General features: G+C 43.1%; 3 protein-coding genes across 4 annotated transcripts; 1 reads left to right on the top strand and 2 right to left on the bottom strand.

The window, feature by feature from the left end:
- Positions 1-1,267: 1,267 nt before the first annotated feature.
- Positions 1,268-4,522, bottom strand: LOC125514698 (uncharacterized). 2 transcript variants are annotated; one of them, XM_048680040.2, is made up of 2 exons: positions 3,282-4,522; positions 1,268-1,869 (listed from the first exon to the last, which is right to left on the bottom strand). In XM_048680040.2, the coding sequence occupies exons 1-2, from the start codon at positions 4,405-4,407 to the stop codon at positions 1,832-1,834; spliced, it is 1,164 nt and encodes a 387-aa protein (XP_048535997.1). In that variant the 5' UTR covers positions 4,408-4,522; the 3' UTR covers positions 1,268-1,831. The 2 variants fall into 2 exon arrangements, with proteins under 2 accessions (XP_048535997.1, XP_048535998.1); XM_048680041.2 differs by having other exon boundaries at positions 3,288-4,520.
- A 2,908-nt stretch (positions 4,523-7,430) lies between these two features.
- LOC125514695 (multiple organellar RNA editing factor 3, mitochondrial) lies at positions 7,431-11,535 on the top strand. Its single transcript, XM_048680039.2, has 4 exons — positions 7,431-7,848; positions 10,529-10,626; positions 10,717-10,782; positions 11,178-11,535. Exons 1-4 carry the CDS (start codon positions 7,490-7,492, stop codon positions 11,411-11,413), a joined length of 759 nt encoding a protein of 252 aa, XP_048535996.1. The 5' UTR covers positions 7,431-7,489; the 3' UTR covers positions 11,414-11,535.
- A 1,720-nt stretch (positions 11,536-13,255) lies between these two features.
- LOC147966089 (uncharacterized) lies at positions 13,256-14,563 on the bottom strand. Its single transcript, XM_087530715.1, has 2 exons — positions 14,361-14,563; positions 13,256-14,141 (listed from the first exon to the last, which is right to left on the bottom strand). Exons 1-2 carry the CDS (start codon positions 14,561-14,563, stop codon positions 13,256-13,258), a joined length of 1,089 nt encoding a protein of 362 aa, XP_087386841.1.
- Positions 14,564-22,000: the final 7,437 nt, after the last annotated feature.

The following is a 22,000-nucleotide window of genomic DNA, read 5'->3' as shown; positions in this document are numbered from 1 at the left end:
GGGAAGATTCAAAATCGGCGACAGCAGCCCACGCCGACGGGTCGCGTGACCGACCGATCGCGATGATCATGTGCCGGGGCATTTTCGCCCGTTATCGCTTGCCGCCTGGTGCTGTTGTGGATCCAGGGCGGGTGTAGAAGGGGCCGGGTGGCTCTGTTTCTTCACTTCCCATCGTCGGTCGGTTTCCCATCCCACAAATAGCTATCCACAAAAGAAAAATAGCTACTTGTAAGTTGCCTGAAAATAGTTTTTGGGTCACTCGATTTTAAAAGGAAGAAAGAAGCAGTCGTCGGCTCGCCGGAGAAGCTCTCTGGGTCTATCTTAGGGTGGCAGACGACTCCATTATCTATCTTAGAGGTATTGGGGAGGAGGGTGCAGCTTTGCCGGAAAAAAAATGGTTCATGGCCGGGTTGGAGGGATGGTCGGGGGCGGCTACGGCACAATGATGGGAGGCAGTTGGCGGTAGGGTGATGGGGTTAAGCCGGTGGTAGATCGGCAATTCAAGATTGAAGAAGATGAACAGTGAAGCGTTTCGAAAGCTGAAAAGTTGATCTGGCCATCATCTTGCATCCGACGGCTCACAGCGAATCGACAGACCCAAATTGGATTTTGGGTCACGTGACATCTAGCCAATTCGCATCCCATCCCCATCCGGGTGCTGCTCTTTTCTCCGTTGTCGGCGATCTCCAGCTCCTCTTTTTCTTGGCCTCTTCTTTTGTGTGTGTGTGGAAAACACGCCACGGGCCAGCAGCAAAAGCTGACTGCTCGACAGATAGCTATTTCTACAGTACAGGCTCGATCAGGCGCAGGGGACACCGGCACATCGATCAGCAGGGTGTCGAAGTGCAGCTCCAGCGTCGATGTAGGGGAAACCCAGGCCCGGGGCCCGGCCATCTTCTTTGTAGCATGGGCGCCGTAAGAAGCTGGAGTACACGCCGGCACAAACTGTCCACGTCTCCGGCATGGATTCCTTGGAGATCAGTTTGCATCTCTTCGATGATGCAGGGGATCATCCACCAAAATCTGTTTCAGAATTCAAATCCATCACACTATTTGCCTTCTACACTGTTGCATGCCATCATCTATGCATGTAGCGGATCATTAGCAAGCATTATGTCCTGGAAACACAGCAACACATTGACTGACTCCCTAGTGAACTACGTTTGAAAAATATCGGAGCACATGATGGTCGTCTGATCAGTATAACCCGCAACACATTTCAATGTATTTTGAACCACTGTTTATCCAAAAGAATGAAGAGGGAGCAAGAGCAATACATATGCAATTCAGACTCAAGCAGAAAACAAAAAAAACTTTCCAGTTGTGTCCAGAAATTCTTACACTGCTAGTCGATGCCGCTTTACAAGACAACGGAAAACACTGAACGACAATATTTCTTTCAGAAATATGGAAATGGCGTAGGACCCACATAATTCCAAGTTTCATGTAGCCGACTCGAGCATTTAACCAAACAGTAACAGAAGTACACCTGATATGCTGAACAGAGATACAGTTGGCGCTCATCGACATGACCAGGACGAATTCGACACAACAACCACAGTCGAACATGGTCACTTGCATAATTGACACTCAAACTGCATAACAGATAAGAAACCAACTTTAGAAACCGAAATACAACTCTCTAGCCACATTATCATGATGAACTGAACGAGGACAACCACGACTGAAACTTGCACCCTTCATGCTTAAACTCCTCAAAAGAAACGAAACAACCTGATGTTAGTAGATTGCAAGAAGCCAACAGCAGCAGACTAAAGATGATGGGTTTTTCCATTTCGCAATGCATCACTATTGAGCGGTCCGTCAGAGATCAGTGAGTCTTCGCTAGCGCCAACAATCTGCCACGATCTGAAAAAAAAAATACCAAGCACAAAACTCTTAACCAACTGTCCGTCTCAAAACTTATAATTTGATGTGCCGCTGTACTTATAACTAGTCCCAAAGGTTACAAGATTGCATGTGATATGTGAGATTCAGCTATGCCAGAAAGTAACTTGATGCATCTTAACGAAAAAATTTGAAGCAAGGTAAAGTGATAATACAATATCAACAAGGTTGACTACATATTTAGCAATCTCCATTTTAAGCTAGCAGGCACTTCATGCTTTCAACTATTTGACCAATCGACAGCAGCAGCGAAAAGGAGACATTTCATCCCATGGATCGCTCCATATAATAGCAAAAGGTTTTCAGGTAGAAGAAAAACCGGACCTGAGTCCAGAATTCAGAAATGGCCACAGAAACAAAAGGTGACTTCTATTTCATGACATCAAACCCTGACATCAGCTTCCAAGTTTCTAGCAAAAGTAAGAAACATCCGAGTCCCACACCTGTCAGAATCTATGTACAAATGATAAATGTTTTGTGGTGAAACTAAGTTATGAGTTGGATCCTTGTATCACCAATTGTTTGTCCAAAAAGTCTGGTACTGCTACTTGACAGATCTTTTGAAGACGATATCAACATTGAAGTCATATTAAAATGTCATGAAAGGGAAACGACATAGAATACACAAAAAAAATTGTTCCAAGTAGCTGGGCCGAGCATTAGGCAAACAGTAACTGAAATATGCCTCACATATTAATCTGACATAAAACCTTTTGACATTACGATCAGGATGAATTCAACAAGACAGCAACAATTGATCGTAAGGACTTGCACAATTTGTATGTAAACTGCTGAACAGAGAATATACGATTTCATACTTATTAGTAGCAGCTCGGAAAGAAACTAGCAGTGCACTTTGTTTAGTTAATCCTTGTTAGCGATGACAATGTGCCATGATTTAAAATATAGCATGCACAAAACTCATAACTAACTCCAAGTCAGCATTCCACTTTGGTGAGTTATGTGCTAGTACCAATTCCAGTGGTTACAAGACTGAGAGTTTGAGATGTAACCTTCAGCTAAGCCACAAAGTAACAGATATATTTTATAAGAAAGGCTGAAACAAGGTAACAGGATTCAGATCAACATGTTTGTGTGCATATATTCGACCAATGCATGGTCATGATCCTTAACATGTCAAATCTCATAACATAAACAACATTATGTTTTCCAGTGTCATATATCAAGTTTTCTCTGGCGCAGAGAATTGTCTTTTGCAAGCTCCATGTGTGAATATAACTAACACATATTACTTGCATCATGACTAACTAACTACTTATTCACAAACAACAAACAACTAATTAAGCAAACATACAGAAGCTGTAATGAAAATGCAAGACAACAGTCAACAGACAAGAAGCAAGGGCTATCACCTATACCTGGAGTGTAGAAGCTCATGTAGGGTAGGACGCTAAAGTACTCTCCCGGCTCGTCAACCTTCCTGACTCGCCCTGACTTTAGCTCTGTCGCGAATAAGCCAGCATCTGTGCTTATGAAGATGACACCCACACCCTCTGCGGAACCAACCACAAATGGTTCCCAATCCAGATCGACATCGGGTATAATTTTCTTCAGCTCGATGACCCTGCATTGTACCCATTCTGCAGCCGCTTCTGGATCCACCTTCCTTGACCACAAACAAAGGCTAGAATTGTTGATGCAGGCAAACCCCAGCGAACTGTCCTCCATCACCATGAGAGCCATTGGGGCCAAATCGTGTGGCGGCTGGCTGATCATGGAGAAGCACTTGTTTGGCAAGTTGTACTTGACGATTTTGTCAACCGACCGAAGTGTGAAGTAGACTGCATCTCCAATGACGGCTACTCGCCGAGGCATGACATAGGGTAGGTGGTAGAAGTTTTTTGCAATGTCATCTCGCTTGAGCTGGGCATAGCCTTCACAGCCATCGTCGAGGCATACCGGCGCACTCCACGCACCTGTCACCGATGAGTACACGTTCGCCTTAACGACACGGTCGTCGTTGCCGGTGCCCAGGAAGGCCACGCGGAAGGGGCCGCCTTGGCAGTCGAGATGTCGGCAGCCATCGGCGGCGCAGAACACCGCGGCGGTCCAGATGAACCAATCGACGCCCGGCGCGGGCAGAACGCGCCGGTCGCCCGTGACGGGGTCTGAGACGACGAGAACCAGGCTGTCGCCCTGCACCAAGTGGTAGAGCACGCGGCCGTGGCGGCAGTCGAGGGGGGTGGGGTGCTCGCCCTCGCCGTCGGAGCCCGGGTAGGGGAAGTCCGGCATCGACGTGGTGGAGGCGAAGCGGTGCGCGGGGCTTCCTTGGAGGACCTGGAGCAGGTGGAGGAGGCCGAGGAGGGGAGGGGCTCCGTGGAAGGCGCGGTAGCGGCGGCGGAAGGCGGGGTCGCAGACGATGCGGAGCCACGACTTGCAGACGATGGCGGCGCGGAAGAGGTGCTCGGGCTCGTCCGGCGGGAGGCGGAGGAGGACCTCGCCGAGGAGGTCGTCTATCAGCTCCGGCCGTGTCGCCATGGTCGGCCGAATGGGATGGGGTCGCCGCCGGGTCGGGTGGGGGAGAGAGCGTGAGACGGGCAGGCACGCACGGCCCGTTCTACTTGGTTCGGTTCGACCAGGGTCTTTTTTTTTTTGACGGGCGTTTTGACCATGGTCTTGGCCGCATGGAGGGCGCGTGGCCTTTTTCAATACTTTTTCCCCACCCGACCCGGCGGCGACACGGCGAGCACCTCTTCCGTGTAACCTTGTGTCCACTATGTTTGTAGTTTATTTATTTATTTGTCTCGCCTTTTTCTTTTCTTTTTGTTGCTGCGTTATTTATGGAACTTAAATGTGACATTCTTAAAAAACATCTAATGTGAATTAGACAAACTGTTTTCAATTCTCAGAAAAAAATAGTAAAACGTTTTCCTGCAAATTATTATTGAAAGAGAAAACAAGAACATCGAGATGCATCTTTTTTAATTTTGAGATCGAGATGCATATTTAAGGTCAACCTTTTTTCATTTCCTTAAAAAAAGTCAACCTTTTTAGTGGAAGTCGATGCATCTTTTCTTATTTAAGAGACTCATTACTTAAGTAGTATCCATCCCATAATATAAGAGCACTTTTGACACGTGTCAAAATCATTCTTATATTATGGGACGGAGGGAGTACATATGAATTTGTAAGCTCAATCGCGCAATAGAACGAGTGGATGCATTTGAAGATTCCCATCAACCCTCCCCTTCCCCATAGTGACTCGAAACCTTAGTCGGCAAAGCGAACCAACGAGAGGGGAGGGAGCAAGAGCCCCGTACTCCGGCATCACCAGGGTTCCTCCACCTCTGTTCATCACTCCAGTGGTTTTCTCAGTTTCTTCGCTGGGTTTTTCTTCTTTGATTATTTTGTTTTTTCACAATTTTATTTGTTTTATTCCAGCTTTTAATGAATTTTCCTTTTTTGTTCTTTTCTCAATGTTTATTGATTTTTCCTTTTATTTATATTTCTCTTTTTTTGTTTCTTTCTTAGTTTTCATCAGATTCCTTGGGTTTTTTTTCTTCGTTTCCTCATGGGTTTTCACACTTTTCTTTGGGGTTTAATTTTTCTTTGTTTTCTAATGTATTTTTGTTGTTTCTTCGATTTTCACAGCTTTTTTTTCAACACACCTCCACATTTTTCATGCACATTTGTACCCTTTGCGTATACATCTGGAACATTTTAAATACATATTTAACATTTTTGAAATAAAAAATATTTTAAAAATTATGCTTGATGACTATCTTTTCATACACATAGTACATTTTTGGAATATATTAGAAACTCTTTTTTGATACAATTTAAACATATTATTAACATTTTTATATATGATCAACATTTTTTAAAAATTACGCTTTTATGCTCATAGTGTTTAATGCACATTCAATATTTTTCATATATACCAGGATATTTATTATACACGTTAACACTTTTTAAATAGACGATACATTTAAAAAATTTATATTTGAAGACTATTTTCATATACCTTTTATATTTATAGTATATATCAGTAAAAAATTTATACATGGTTAACATTCTTTCACATTATTAACATTTTGATGATACATGATCAACATTTTTTATTTATCTCCAAATTTTTAATACACATTCTACTTTTTTATACATCAAAAACATTTTTTATACACATTTAACATTTTTATATAGATAATTAGCTTTTTTAAATACTTGGTTAATTTTTTTATATACATCACCAAGTTTTTCATACACGTAGTATTATTTTGTATACTTTTTTGTATACGTGAGAAAAAATAATTCTAAACACATTTAATATTTTACAAATGCTAGATTAACATTTTAATTTTTTTATGTAAAGTGTTTTTGTAATATATATTTTTAGACTATTTGGAAGTATAAGCAAAAGTAAAAAAAGGAAGGCAAAAAATGAAAAGAAATGAAAAAAAAATAGAAAAGTAAGGAGGTTGTGCCTCCCATGAGCTGGTCTCATCCGCCACCATGTCTCGCGCGCCCTGATCCAAACCAAACAACCAAATTTCAGAGAGCAACTAATCAAGGAGTACTCCTTCGGGAGCTCCTGCATGGATCAGTTGGGGGGTTGGGAGCGTGCCACTTGGCGTGCTCGCTTCCGCCACCATGTGTAGCGATTTGGACGCTTCCTCCAGATTTTTTCTATTTTTCTGTGTGTGTTTTTTACTTTTATATTATTTTTTTTAGTTTTTTCGGCTTTTCAATTTTCCTTTGGGTTTTCTTGTGTTTTTGAAAAAAAATTTGATGCACGACTATGCCTCTCGAAAAAGAAAAAGATGTGTTTTCTTTGTTTCCTTTCGCAAAAGCCACTGATTTACTTCTCGTGGTGGCACGGATTTGCTTACGCGAGAGGCACGACCATGCATCTCGCAAAAGGAAAATAATAATGTATTTTTTTCTTACCATGTGAGACACGGATTTACTCTCGTGGAGGCACCAATTTCCTTCCACAAGAGGCATCGGAAAAGGTAAAACAAAACATGTTTTTTCCTCCCGCGAGAGACACGGATTTACTTCTCATGAAGGCATGGATTTGCTTTTGTGAGAGGCACAGTCATACCTCTCGAAAAGAGAAAAAAGTGCTCCCGGTTCAGGCTTGTTCATTCGTTTTTTCGCGCAAAAAAAATTCATCAACCTATCACATGTGATCTAGTTTTAAGATCTTGATGTAAGGAATCCAACGATGAAAATGGTTCAAGATTTGTATGCGCGGTTTAAAAGATAAAATATTTTGAATAAACGAACCTATAAAAAAAAGGGGAAATTCTCAAGTTACGACAAATGATGCACGTGCAGTATGACACTTTTCGGAGCGTTGGAAGGTGAGAGTGTCCTTTGCAAATAGTACTCTTAATTAGTGATTCGTAAATATCAACACGCGTAACCGTCCCCGGTAGGATGGCCTACGTGGACTGGGCCACGCCCCGTGCCAATCCACGTGATTTAGCCCAACAAGGCACTAGGGACTCTGGGCCCGAACCAGACGCATCGGTCTCGCGCACCAGCGCAAAACCCTCATTTGTCTAAAAAAAAAGTGCAAACCCTCCTCGCCCGATTCTTCCCAAATTCCCCAACCATGGCGGCTGTAGCCGTCACACGCCGGAGGCTCTCGGCGCTCCTCCTCTCCTCCCGCGCGATTCCCCGTCGCCTCCTCCTCCTCACCGGCGCCGCCGCCTCTGCGCCCTCAGCCCACCCCTCTCCGTGGGCGCCGCCGTCGCGAGGGGCGAAGACGGCGCTGCCGGGAAGGCCCGGGTATTCTCCGCTTAACGACCCGTCCCCGAACTGGAGCAACCGGCCACCCAAGGAGACCATCCTGCTGGATGGCTGCGACTACGAGCACTGGCTCATTGTCATGGAGTTCCCCGCCGACCCCAAGCCCTCCGAGGAAGATATGGTGGCCGCCTACGTCAAGACCCTCACCGCTGTGCTCGGAAGGTATACGCACTTCTCTGGTCTTACTATTGGTCAACCCTATCGAATTTAATCTTTTACGATTAGGGTGGATCTTTCATAGTCCCAATCAATATTAGACCAACTCTAGCAGAGTCGCGGTATCCCCGGTCTCATATGGGATATCAAGCGCGCTTCATATCCATATAGAGGCCGTGCCTGCGGCCGCTGTGCGCAAACACAGAGTTGCCATAATGCAGCCTTCATATCTTCTCTTTTCTGTTTTTTTGTTGTTGCATCAACTCAAAATACACGCCCAGTTTAAGGGATTAAAACACTAATTTGAGATAACATCAAGTGGTTACATGGAGGTAGAAAAGTCGATTAGCGACATTTTTTTACTACATCTTGGGAGAAGCACTAGTTGCTACCCACCAAGACAACGGTGAATGCAGTGCACGGTGCACATGCATATGTGACGAGTCGACTCATCCTCTACGCACGGGGGTGTGCGGTCCGGCGACCTCGTCTTCGTCCCATTCCTGCCAGCGATTGCTGAGGTCGGAGATGGCCTTTTTAAGATGGGCAAGCCCCAATATGGCGCGCTTTGTCTCGGTGAATGACACCATGTTCATGTCGACTGTGCGCCATCTGATGCACTCCCCGTCAGCCGCCAAGTCCGTCTGTTTCTCCTCGTAATGGAGCCAGATGGCACAGTCCCTCTTCGCCCACAACGCCTTCCCGACATCGGTGTGTTTGAAGATATCTCTAGGGCAGACGGCCGAGGCGATGTGGAGCACGTGGTGCCCGATATGAGCTGCGTGGGCGAGCCCTCGCTTGTTCATATGGGACCTGCACTTAGGCTTCATTTGGATGCTAGGGGTGATATTCCCAGGAAAGAGATGCCCCTGTTGAAATTTCTTGGCCAAATAGAAAAACCTGTGGAGAATTAGCACCGTCATTTGGCTGATTAGCTCCAAGGGATAATCTCATGCTACAGAGAAAGAGCATACTGAACACTGAAATGGAGCATTCCCTATCGCATCAGTACCCATGCCATGGATAGGCACACGACCACCCTAGTGGCTTCCCAGTTTTGAGGGAGGCACATCCAGATCTTGCCGCCGGCCAGCTCCCTGTGGACATGCATCCCTGCTGTCACAGTGGTCTTTGCCGTCTTTACATCCACCATCACCAACAGTTGCCGGCGCCGGCGCCGGCACTCTTAAAGACCAATCTTGCATGTAACTGAAACGGGAATAGCCTCACGTTACACTCTCCTCACGAGCATTAGCCGTCACCTCTGATCCTTCCTCAGAGCATGAACCCTAGTAGCCCAGATCTGAGTGAACCTTAGTTAAACCATGGGAGCAGATGTAGAGATGGAGACGAGCAGTGGATGAATGAAATCGACTAGGGGATGCTCGCGAGTGGAACGGTGGAGGACAAGATGAAGGACGGGGGCGGAGGGGGAAGGCGGATGAGCTTACGGCGTGAGAGACGGGGAGAATTCTTCTGATGTCCAGGGGTTGGGGTTAGGAGCCTGGGGATTTACAATTTAACTAACACACTTGATCTCCAACTTTCTAATTAGTGACATCTTTTTTCCTATTATTATAACTCTTTCCCTATGAATACAATTATGTGTTTCCTGATTACCAATAGCTGTCTGGGCTGTGCTGCTTGCATTGGCTTGTCACACATTAGCCATAACAATTGCTCACAGGAACAGCACCCTATGGTACTTGCGCAATCCTTAAGATTGTGGTATTCCTGTATGTTCATTTCCGATTAGTTTATTTCCTCAGAATCAGGTTTCCTAGTTATCTAAGTGTCATCAGTTAGAGATGAATACGCAAAATGAAATTCTAAACAAGCTCATCTAAAGTCAAGCAATCGCTTAGCCATCCTTCCTTGGAAGTAGTTATTTCCTATAAATTATGGCGAGGATTAACCAGCTTATAGGAGAACATGTCAGGCCTATAAGCATGAAAAGCTTGCCCTTTAGGTTACCTAAGTATGTCCAAAGGCTGCTTGACACTATCCAAGTTGTAAGACTGTTGGAGCAGTTTTTCTGTTTGGAAAGTATCCAACACAATACCCCTTTGGTTTATTTGTTGTCATGATTATGTGGCTCTAGCAAAGAAAAATAAAGATGACTCTCTTCTGCCCTATCTGAGGATTTAGAGAGAGTTTTTTTTTAACTGGGCATAACCCCTTTCCATTAACTGAATACGGGCTTAGAGACAGCTATCTCTTCGTGCCTTGTACTACAAAGATTGTTAGTCCCCAAATTGTGGGATATCATTATCATGTAGGAAATCTAGTTGCCTCAACAGGACAGCCTTTCTTTTCTGGACCACCTTATTACTTGGAGTTGGCCAGAATAGAATAGTCCATCCAATTTAAATGCTTATGTCTATCTCTCCATGATTACTTGTAGTTGAAAGTTTTTTTTTTTGGCTATGGCGAAGTAAAATGCTTGTTAATTTTGTGTGAACAAGGCTGTCCATCATTGAAGATCTGTTTCTGGGGTTTGAATGTAATATCATGTTTACCCTTATCGATCCATTCCTTAGGTTTATGTTTCATGCTCTAACTACTAACTTTAAGCTATGTGTATCTTCTAGTGCATTCTTTTAGGTTGATGTGTGCTCTTTTAGTGAATTTTCATGCTCTAATAAGTAATAACTGAATGGATATGTATTTTAATTGTTTTATGCAGTGAGGAGGAGGCAAAGAAGAAGATCTACTCAGTATGCACTACAACTTACACAGGGTTTGGTGCGTTGATTTCGGAGGAGTTATCATACAAAGTTAAAGGTGAAAATTGTTTGGCTCTACTTTTCTGCAAGATATTGTTGCCAAATCATGTTTCAACTGAATTTTGTATTGTTAATGTTGCTAATTCAGGATTGCCGGGAGTTCTTTGGGTATTACCTGATTCATATTTGGATGTGCCTAACAAGGATTATGGAGGTTAGTACTTGTCGTTACTTATTCTCATGTACTAACTTCCACACCTGGCTTAAACGCTCTGATCATATTATGTAGAAAATGCAAAACCACTTATATATGTGGTACATGTACTACTTAGCCCTCCAAATGTACAGTGATGTTTTGCAAGGGCTTTTTTTTTGGTAAAAATTGGACTGTGGTCTTTATGGAAGTCTAAATTAATCTCTGAGGCATATTTGATGATGATGGTAGTACTTGTGCTTACGTATACATCTACAAGTGGAGGAAATCCATTTTCTATCATGTATGTTGTTCTTCCTTGTGCACCTAACGTCCTATCATTGATCTTCATCTCCACCCAAATTATATGTTGTGATTATTCGCTCTTACTTATATTAGGCTACTACTTCAAACAGGTGATCTCTTTGTAGATGGCAAAGTCATTCATAGGCCACAATTTCAGTTCACTGAGAGGCAGCAGGTAAGGAGCAGACCTCGTCCCCGCTATGACAGGCGACGAGAGACTATGCAGGTTGAGCGAAGAGAAACTATGCAGAGAGGTCCTTCAGTACAAGAGCACAGACCTCCGTTTTCTAAGCAGGTTGCTCAAAATAATGGGCAGCATGAAATCGTACCGCCAGGAAGGAACTAACTTCATTCTACCTTAGTATGGATAATGAGGTTGGGAGTAACCCTTCTCTTTTCCTTATTTCTATGTGAACTTTGTTTTGCATTGTAGCAACAAAAAAAATGAAAGAGACCTGTGGTTGGATACATCTGTGCAAATGTCATGATTTGATGCTTCTCAAAACTTCTTTTTGTGCAAACGAGGGGGGAATGATTTTTTCTTGAATCAATAAAAGCAAATTTACAAATTTCAGCACTCCTTAAACTTGATTTTAAATGTTAGACTAGAATTCAGTAAGTTAGTCAGGATCGACATCTACCAGCAACGCTTCAATTTGAGTTCAGATCAACAGCCCGCAGGCCAGCTAATTTGTTATCTAAAGAGTTGGGAGCAGGATCGCTGCTGCCTTGTATACGGTATACAAGATCATGCAGGCATTCTATGGTGGAATGTACTATGTCCAAGTGCATTACACCACTGTGATCATGCTATGAGTTATGAAAATCAAAGCAGAGGATTGGATACTCTCTCTAATTGACAAACTGTCCCACTGTGAGTTAATTGAGGCATTAGTCACACCCTTTGGAGTACTCCCTCTGTAAAAAAAAAGTTAAGACCTTTTAGATCACTGGTAGTGAGTATATTATAAGTATATAATCTAAAGCCCTTTCTGGATGATGGGTTTTCCTGAAAGCTGTATGGCAGAGCTAGAGGTTCAACAGAAGACGAATATATGGCTGGTAGAGAGAGTGCAGCGACTATTAATTGGATACCTCCGCCCCGAGGTTGGGTTAATATCAACGTCGATGCCGCCACAGGCAAGACTGAGTCTAAGAGGGTATTTGTTTTCAGGGACTTATTGCTTTAGGGACTTAAAAAATCCTTATAAATCCCATCTAAACTAAATATGAGGGACTTATAGGGACTTAAAAGGGCATTTGGGACTTATGAAATAAGACTCTCAAGGAGGGACATATAGTTGTAATGTGGTCTTTTAGTCCATGTTAAGTCGGTAGGGACTTTTTAGGGATTTGAGACTTATAAGTTGGGACTAAAAAAGTCCTAAGACTTCTGAACCAAACATGGCCTAAGGGCGTGTTTGATAGGTTGCATTTTGGAGTCTCTGCGTGATGTAACACGAACTAGCGAGATGCTAATTCGCGCGCGTAGACGGCCCGATCTTTCACGGCGATGGTTGATCAACAGTTCATCCCCTGTTCCTCCTCGCAACCTTCAAGATAATTTTCACCCGCGTACAAAAATACACGATTGAAAATAATGACCCCCTTGGATCAGCACGTAGGCGTCGATGTGATGATCAACCCTCCGTCGCTAGTAAATTTTCACGACGGGAAAATCACAGATAATACACAAGATATGGCCGCTCGTAACTCGGACGTTTTTCTGTATATGTCATACTCGAAATAAAACTCAAAACTGATCTGTTTACATGGCCATAGCCTGGCTTTTATATGCCACACCTACGCAACCCCAAAGTCTATCTAAAAACTTAAAACTCCAACCTTCTTACGAGTGCTAACTATAAAAAACAAATCCTAACTAGAAAAGACAAAATGACTTACGTACCATGCTAGCCAGCTAGCTAGCGTGTAGACACAAAATAAAACAAGGAATCCTAACAGATTAATTCTAGGACTCTGTGTATCACAACTTCACATTGCACGGAGGGGTACGGAAATTAGGCTCCACCACAGCTAGCGCAGGCTCCTCCTTTGCCTCTTGTATTTTCTTGAGCGCCCGAATAAATTGACGCTGTTTCGATTCCTTTTTAGTTTGGACACTATGATCTCTTGGCATTTTATGTGTACGTGGCTTCCTTTCTATCCTTTCTTTGATCAAGCCTGACTATACACCTCTAGATTCCATACGTTTAGGACTATGCACCCATGTGCCAATACCATCTCTTGAATCAGGTGCACACATCATATAACTGGTCGCTAGTCTGCTAGTTACAAAATCAATTCTCGGACCACAAAGTTGTCGCACACTACCATCGTTTCCTCGACAAAGTCTGGCGGCATGCATGGCATTATTTTCCACAACGTTTTCCTGGCCTGACTCATTAACTCGCTCAACTTTAATAGAATTGTCGGTCAATGGTGACATGCCCATATCATCCTCCCTCCCTTGAAGAGAAACCGTCCTCGGTTTCAAGTTATTTTTTAACACAACCTTCCTCTCCGGAACTTGTCTAGTGATTGCACTGTCCAACATTGGCTTTAGCACGTGCTTCCTCCCATTATGCATGAAAGTGTACGTGTTTGATCTCCCAGCATGCACTGCATCGTGATCGAACTGCCACGGTCTCCCTAATAGCAACTCACAAGCGTCCATCGACAAGACATCACAATCCACCTTGTCAACATAATCCCCAACAGCAAATGTCACACGTACCTTATGTGTAATTTTTAATTTCACAGAGTTATATAGCCACTCCACATGGTGTGGTTGAGGGTGCCGCCACATAGACAAACCCAACTCTTGCACAAGATCTTTGCTAATGGCATTGGTAAAACTGCCACCATCAATTATCATCTTGCAAGCATGATTCTTGATTTTACATTGTGTTTTAAAAACACTCCACCGTTGTCCCTTTGCACCACTGTCAATTTTTACCTTCTCCACCAAAAGATTCAGCCCCTCTATCGATGCATCAACTTCTTCCTTTCTTTCTTCTTGTTGTTCTTCTCTTTTTAGCAAACGATTTTTCCAATCTGCCCTACACACATCCGTTGGCATGGGAACAAAACAGATTTGTTGGCCCTTCCATGATAGAGAATAACTATTTTTCTTGACATCCCGAACAGCCCCGACGCGCTTGCACCATGGGTCCCCAAGTAGCAGATGGCATGACACCATGGACACAGGACAAATATGAAAAAATTCCGCACAACAATATTTTCCCAGATCAAAAATTAGCAAAATCTGATGCATAATTTTGATTTCACCTTTGAACCACTTCAGCGTGTACGGTCTTTCAAGAGGTGACATCTTCAGCCCCAATTTTTCGACCACCTCGATGCTCACCATGTTGACTGCGGTACTCTCATCGATCGTCAGATTGACACGTCGTTCGTTCACGACGCAACGAGTGTGAAAAAGAGTGACCTCGCCAATGCCTTCCTCCTCCATCAATATGTTCCTACTTAACATGTTGATGCTCAACTCCGTAGACAATGTTGTAAACTGAGTCACCGTGACTAACCTTTGCTCTGATACCACTTGATGTAACACGAACTAGCGAGATGCTAATTCGCGCGCGTAGACGGCCCGATCTTTCACGGCGATGGTTGATCAACAGTCGTCCCCTGTTCCTCCTCGCAACCTTCAAGATAATTTTCACCCGCGTACGAAAATACACGATTGAAAATAATGACCCCCTTGGATCAGCACGTAGGCGTCGATGTGATGATCAACCCTCCGTCGCTAGTAAATTTCCACGACGGGAAAATCACAGATAATGATGAGGACATCAATACCATTGTTACACCCACAGCCCCTACTGTTACATATACTGGACCAATTACTAGAGCTCGCGCACGCCAATTAAATTACCAGGTACTTTCGTTTCTTGGTAATGATTCTAATGTTCATGAGATTATGATGGTGCCTAAATTGGATACATTTGTTTTGCTTTCAAATGAAGGGCCTAGCTTGGAGAAGGATGAACATTGGAGCAAGAACACGCATGAAGTTGATGGCATGCGCAAGGGGATCAAGAACGGAGTTACAAGTGATGATTTCAGGACTTTGAAGCCGCCATAAGGAGTGCATGAAGCCATGGACGAAATATACAAGATGCCACTTCATAATATTCGTCCATAGGCTATTCTAGGTGTTGCGTCACCTTATTAATGGGCCAGGCCCATGTAATTTCGAAATACTTAAGTATAGGCTATTTTTAGAGTCCATATGTGTGGGGAAACAAGAGTTAGGGTTGGTTTCGGACCCCACCCTCAAGGGCCACGAAATTCCCCTCTCTTCCTCCATATATACAGCCATTAGGGCGTCGTTTAGACTTTGGGTTTTGTTTAGATTAAAAGTTCGCCATAGCTGCAACTTCTCGTACTTCGTTTGTGTCCAACGACCAGACCAAGACGTCATAGAACCCCACCTTGATCAATAAAGCTTTCATCTTATATTCGCAATATCCAGATTGCAATCTCAGTTTCTTGCTTGTTCTTCGTTTGCTCGCAGGAAACAGGCCCTCGTGGTCAGGTTGATCGTGCTCCGGCGTGGTCAATAACCCCTCGGAAGTTGGTTTAGCGATTGCTAAGGCGCGACGTCTCGCACGTTCGTAGTCGGATCGTCAAGGTCGACTCCCACAGAAAACGATAGCCACCATCTCATCGAAACATCGGGACACCTTTGCCTCTATCAAGTGGTATCAGATTTCCAGGTTGCTCGGTGAGATTTTACAGTTTTTCGTAGATTAGATCGAGTCTGTTCTTCATACCTACAGTCCACGAAAAAGCCACAAAAAAAATTAGGGTTAGTTCATCATATCCGAACCAATCTGAGCCTTTGCATAATCTTTTTAGGGTTTTTGCTTTGTTGAATTTGCGGTTGCATCGTCGTGTCAAGTTGCTGGTCTTAGAGTCTAGTCTTTTAGAGTTTCGAGTTCTGGTCATAAGTTGTCACGCCGCCGCCGCACCATCATCATCGCCCATCTACCACTTTTGCTTATCCGCCACCGCTCTGAATCCTTATCCATATACCACTACCAATCCGTATCCATATACCACCATCAATCTCTATCCATATACCACCACCGCTACCATATACCACAACCATATATCCACCACCAATCCGAGTTCTTGTCATATTAGGTTTGTTCTTGAGATCAATCTCAATTCCGATTCGTGTTTCCTTGCCTGCGTAGGTCTCGGAAAAAAAAAGTCTGGAGACCCCCGGGAAGTTTTTAGGCCAAAATTTTCACAGGCAAAAATATTTTTTCCCTATCCTATTTTTAGGCTTTTCTGAGTCTTTTGAGCCACGTGCCATCATAGTGATTTTTTGTCGCACTTTTTCGTCGTCGCTGCCCTGATTTCCGAAAAAAAAAGTGGAAAAAATTTTTCGTGCCCATCCTATCAGTTTGACGAGGGAAGAGTTTTGAGACACTCGCCATTATAGTAATTTTTCGCAAAAAAAAAGAGGAGCGAAAAAAAAAAGTTCCAGAGTGTGCTTTTCCCTTATTTATGTGCAGCGCCGTGATTTTGTTAGTGTTCTAGGCTCGCGTCTCTAGCACGGTCTAGCCTAGGACCAGCACAGTACCGTCGTTGAGCGTTTATTCAACTTTGCATCTCTGAATTGATTATTGCTGACCCTTTTTGCTACCATACTATAAGCCTTCCCAGCTCCACATACCTCTACGTCGTGCGTTTGACTCTCCCTGGCAATCGCTCTATCCAAGCTTTTGAGAGTTTTGACTACAACGGTTGCCGATCACCGCCTGCTGCTGGGTAAGAACTGGTAAGAATTTGAGATTTGCTTGACGGATTTGTGACACCCGCCACCACCACCTCTTGTTAGTATTCTGTAGGATCATATTCTTGTGTGTTTTCTATTGTTGCTAACCATGGCAGGATCACAAGTCGAAGAGACTGACTGGGAGAACATGACGAATCAGGAGTTGCATGATAAATTTCAGTAAATGATGAATGGACAGGTGCAGGATGTGCTAAACAGATTTGAAGAGGCCATGGAGAAGATAGATGACATGGAGAAGACGTTCGAAACAAAGCTCGATGACAGGTTTAATGAATTGCTCGCGCGTCTTCCACCACCACCACCGGCTGCACCTAACGCACCTCTACAACAACAACAACGACGACTACCTACACATCGTGAAACAGCCCTCCGCCGAGCGAGCCGTCTCCCTCTTGCACCTGGCCAAACTGTTGGTGCTGCTGTTGCTACTTCTGTGGCTCCTGCTGCTGATGCGGAGAAGGATGATTTTGCTGGCGATTACGAGGATGAGGTTGATCAAAATCAGAACTACGTGCCACCACCAGCACAGCAACCATCAGGTCGTCCACATGCAAATAATGGCAATGGTAGGGCTCACCCTCAGGTACGAGATCATGACCATCTCCCTAAACTAAAATTGAATATTCCACCATTTGAGGGTAGATATGTTCCTGATATATATCTTACTTGGGAGTTAGAAACTGAACAACGATTTACATGTTTACAATATCCCGAGGAGAGACGTGTTCCTGCTGCTGTTTGTGCATTCACTAGTTTTGCATGTGTTTGGTGGTCTGAGCATTGTAGATTATATCCCATTCCTGCTACTTGGGCTGCTTTGAAAACTGCTATGCGTACTCGTTGGGTTCCACCATATTATCAACGTGAATTACTTCAAAAATTACAGCGCTTAAGACAGGGAAAAAATTCTGTAGAAGAATATTATCAGGAATTACAAACTGGCATGATTAGATGTGGTATTGTTGAGGAGAATGAAGCTATGCTTGCACGTTTTATGGGTGGATTAAATAGAGAGATTCAGACGATTCTAGAGTATAAGGAGTATACTAATATCACTCGTTTATTCCATCTTGCTTGTAAAGCTGAACGTGAAGTGCAGGATCGACAGGCATTGGCGCGGACTAACTTTTCTGCAGGTCGACCTTCTTCATGGACATCACGTGCATCATCTACTTCCACACGTTCTGCTTCACCGGCGCCTCCGTCGGCTGCCACCTCCAACCGTGATACAATAAAGCAGGCACAATCACCACTATCTGCCAAGAGCACACCTTCTGGGCCTGCAAAGAGCTCTTCTTCATCCATGGCATCAACAGGGCAAACACATGATATTATTTGTCGACGTTGCAAGGGTGGAGGTCATTATGCGAGAGAATGCCCATCTAAGCGTGTGATGATTGTTACTGAGGATGGTGGGTATGAGTCCGCTAGTGACTATGATGAGGAGACTTTGGCTCTTATTACACGTGACGAACACGGTGGAGACGATTCTGATCATGAGACGCAATACATGGCTCCTGAAGATGCTGACAGGTATGAATGTTTAGTTGCTCAACGTGTTTTGAGTGTGCAGGTTACACAAGCTGAGCAAAATCAGAGGCATAATTTGTTCCATACAAAGGGAGTTGTGAAGGAACGTTCTGTTCGCGTGATCATAGATGGAGGGAGTTGCAACAACTTGGCTAGCATCGAGGTGGTGGAGAAGCTATCTCTCACCACAAGACCACATCCACATCCTTACTACATCCAATGGTTCAACAACAGCGGCAAGGTTAAGGTAACACGTACTGTTCGTGTGCATTTTAGTATCTCTACTATGCTGATTATGTTGATTGTGATGTGGTACCGATGCAAGCATGTTCCTTATTACTTGGTAGACCATGGCAATTTGATAAAAATTCTATTCACCATGGTAGAAACAATCAGTATACTCTTGTTCATAAGGATAAAAAAATTACTTTGCTTCCTATGACTCCTGATTCCATTTTGAAAGATGATATTAATAGAGCTAATAAAGCAAAACAGGAGAAAACTAAGAGTGAAAATCAGATTGTGGCAAAAGAATTTGAGCAACAAATGCAGCCTAATAATAATAAACAATCTAGTGTTGCTTCTGAAATTAAATTGAAAAGTGCATGTTTACTTGCCACCAAATCTGATATTGATGATCTAGATTTTAGCAAATCTGTTTGCTATGCTTTTGTGTGCAAAGAGGCATTATTTTCATACGAGGACGTGCCTTCCTCTTTGCCTCTTGCTGTCACTAACATTTTGCAGGAGTTCGCCGACGTCTTTCCACAAGACGTGCCACCGGGATTACCACCTATTCGTGGGATTGAGCATCAAATTGACTTAATTCCCGGTGCATCATTACCCAACCGGGCACCATACCGTACCAATCCAGAGGAGACGAAGGAGATTATGCGTTAAGTACAAGAACTGCTCGACAAAGGTTATATACGCGAATCCCTTAGTCCTTGTGCTGTTCCTATCATTTTAGTGCCGAAAAAGGATGGTACGTCGCGTATGTGCGTTGATTGTAGAGGCATTAATAATATTACTATTCGTTATCGTCATCCTATTCCTAGGCTAGATGATATGCTTGATGAATTGAGTGGCTCTACAATATTCTCCAAAGTTGATTTGCGTAGTGGTTACCATCAAATTCGTATGAAATTGGGAGATGAATGGAAAACAGCATTTAAAACTAAGTTTGGATTATATGAGTGGTTAGTCATGCCTTTTGGGTTAACTAATGCACCTAGTACTTTCATGAGGTTAATGAACGAAGTTTTACGTGCTTTCATTGGACGATTTGTGGTAGTTTACTTTGATGACATATTGATTTATAGCAAATCTTTGGAGGAACATTTGGAACATTTACGTGCTGTTTTTATTGCTCTACGTGATGCACGTTTGTTTGGTAACCTTGGAAAGTGCACCTTTTGCACCGACCGAGTATCTTTTCTTGGCTATGTTGTTACTCCACAGGGAATTGAAGTTGATAAAGCCAAGATTGAAGCTATTGAGAATTGGCCGCAGCCCAAAACGGTCACACAAGTGAGGAGTTTCCTTGGCCTCGCTGGTTTTTATAGGCGTTTTGTGAGAGATTTCAGCACCATTGCTGCACCTCTCAACGAGCTTACAAAGAAGGATGTACCTTTTGTTTGGGGTACCGCACAGGAAGAAGCCTTCACGGTATTGAAAGATAAGTTGACACATGCTCCTTTACTCCAACTTCCTAATTTCAATAAGACTTTTGAGCTTGAATGTGATGCTAGTGGAATTGGATTAGGAGGTGTGTTATTACAAGATGGAAAACCTGTTGCATACTTTTCTAAAAAATTGAGTGGGCCTAGTCTGAACTATTCTACTTATGATAAAGAATCATATGCTCTTGTTCGGACCTTAGAAACATGGCAACATTATTTATGGCCCAAGGAATTTGTTATACATTCTGATCATGAATCTTTGAAACACATTAAAAGTCAAGCAAAACTGAACCGTCGACATGCTAAATGGGTTGAATTCATTGAGACTTTCCCTTATGTGATTAAACACAAGAAGGGTAAAGAAAATGTTATTGCTGATGCCTTATCTCGTCGTTATACTATGCTTTCACAACTTGACTTTAAAATATTTGGTTTGGAGACCATCAAGGATCAATATGTTAATGATGCTGAATTTAAAGATGTATTGCAGAATTGTAAGGAAGGGAGAACTTGGAACAAGTTCGTTCTTAACGATGGATTTGTGTTTCGTGCTAACAAGCTATGCATTCCAGCTAGCTCCGTTCGTCTTTTGTTGTTGCAGGAGGCGCATGGAGGAGGATTAATGGGACACTTTGGCGTCAAGAAGACGGAGGATATACTTGCTACACATTTCTTTTGGCCAAAGATGAGACGGGATGTTGAGCGTTTTGTTGCTCGCTGCACTACATGTCAAAGAGCTAAGTCACGACTCAATCCTCATGGTTTATATATGCCTTTGCCTGTACCTAGTGTTCCTTGGGAGGATATATCTATGGACTTTGTTTTAGGTTTACCTAGAACAAAGAAGGGGAGGGATAGCATATTTGTTGTCGTGGATAGGTTCTCGAAAATGGCACACTTTATACCATGTCATAAAAGCGATGATGCTGTTAATGTTGCTGATTTGTTCTTTCGTGAAATTATTCGCTTACATGGTGTGCCAAATACTATTGTTTCAGATCGTGATACTAAATTTCTTAGCCATTTTTGGAGATGTTTATGGGCTAAGTTGGGGACTAAGCTGCTTTTTAGTACTACTTGTCACCCCCAAACTGATGGACAAACTGAAGTAGTCAATAGAACATTGTCTACTATGCTTAGGGCTGTTTTGAAGAATAACAAGAAAATGTGGGAAGAATGCTTGCCTCATATTGAATTTGCTTATAATCGTTCATTGCATTCTACTACTAAGATGTGCCCTTTTGAAATTGTGTATGGTTTCCTACCTCGTGCACCTATTGATTTGTTGCCTCTTCCATCTTCGGAGAAGGTTAATTTTGATGCTAAAGAACGTTCTGAATTGATTTTAAAAATGCATGAGTTAACTAAGGAAAACATTGAGCGTATGAATGCTAAATATAAACTTGCTGGAGATAAGGGTAGAAAACATGTTGTGTTTGCACCTGGAGATCTTGTTTGGTTACATTTGCGTAAAGATAGATTTCCTAATCTGCGCAAATCAAAGCTAATGCCACGTGCTGATGGTCCTTTTAAGGTTTTAGAGAAAATAAATGATAATGCATATAAACTTGAGCTACCTGCAGATTTTGGGGTTAGTCCCACTTTTAATATTGCAGATTTGAAGCCTTATTTGGGTGAGAAAGATGAGCTTCCGTCGAGGACGACTTCATTTCAAGAAGGGGAGGATGATGAGGACATTAATACCATTGTTACACCCACAGCCCCTACTGTTACATATACTGGATCAATTACTAGAGCTCGCGCACGCCAATTAAATTACCAGGTACTTTCGTTTCTTGGTAATGATTCTAATGTTCATGAGATTATGATGGTGCCTAAATTGGATACATTTGTTTTGCTTTCAAATGAAGGGCCTAGCTTGGAGAAG

This window comes from Triticum urartu, chromosome 6A (assembly GCF_056163025.1).
Source record: "Triticum urartu cultivar PI428250 chromosome 6A, HENAU_Tu73, whole genome shotgun sequence".
Taxonomy (NCBI): Eukaryota; Viridiplantae; Streptophyta; class Magnoliopsida; order Poales; family Poaceae; genus Triticum; species Triticum urartu.
The sequence above is the reverse complement of the archived record's forward strand: the minus strand, read 5'-3'. Positions and strand labels throughout refer to the sequence as shown.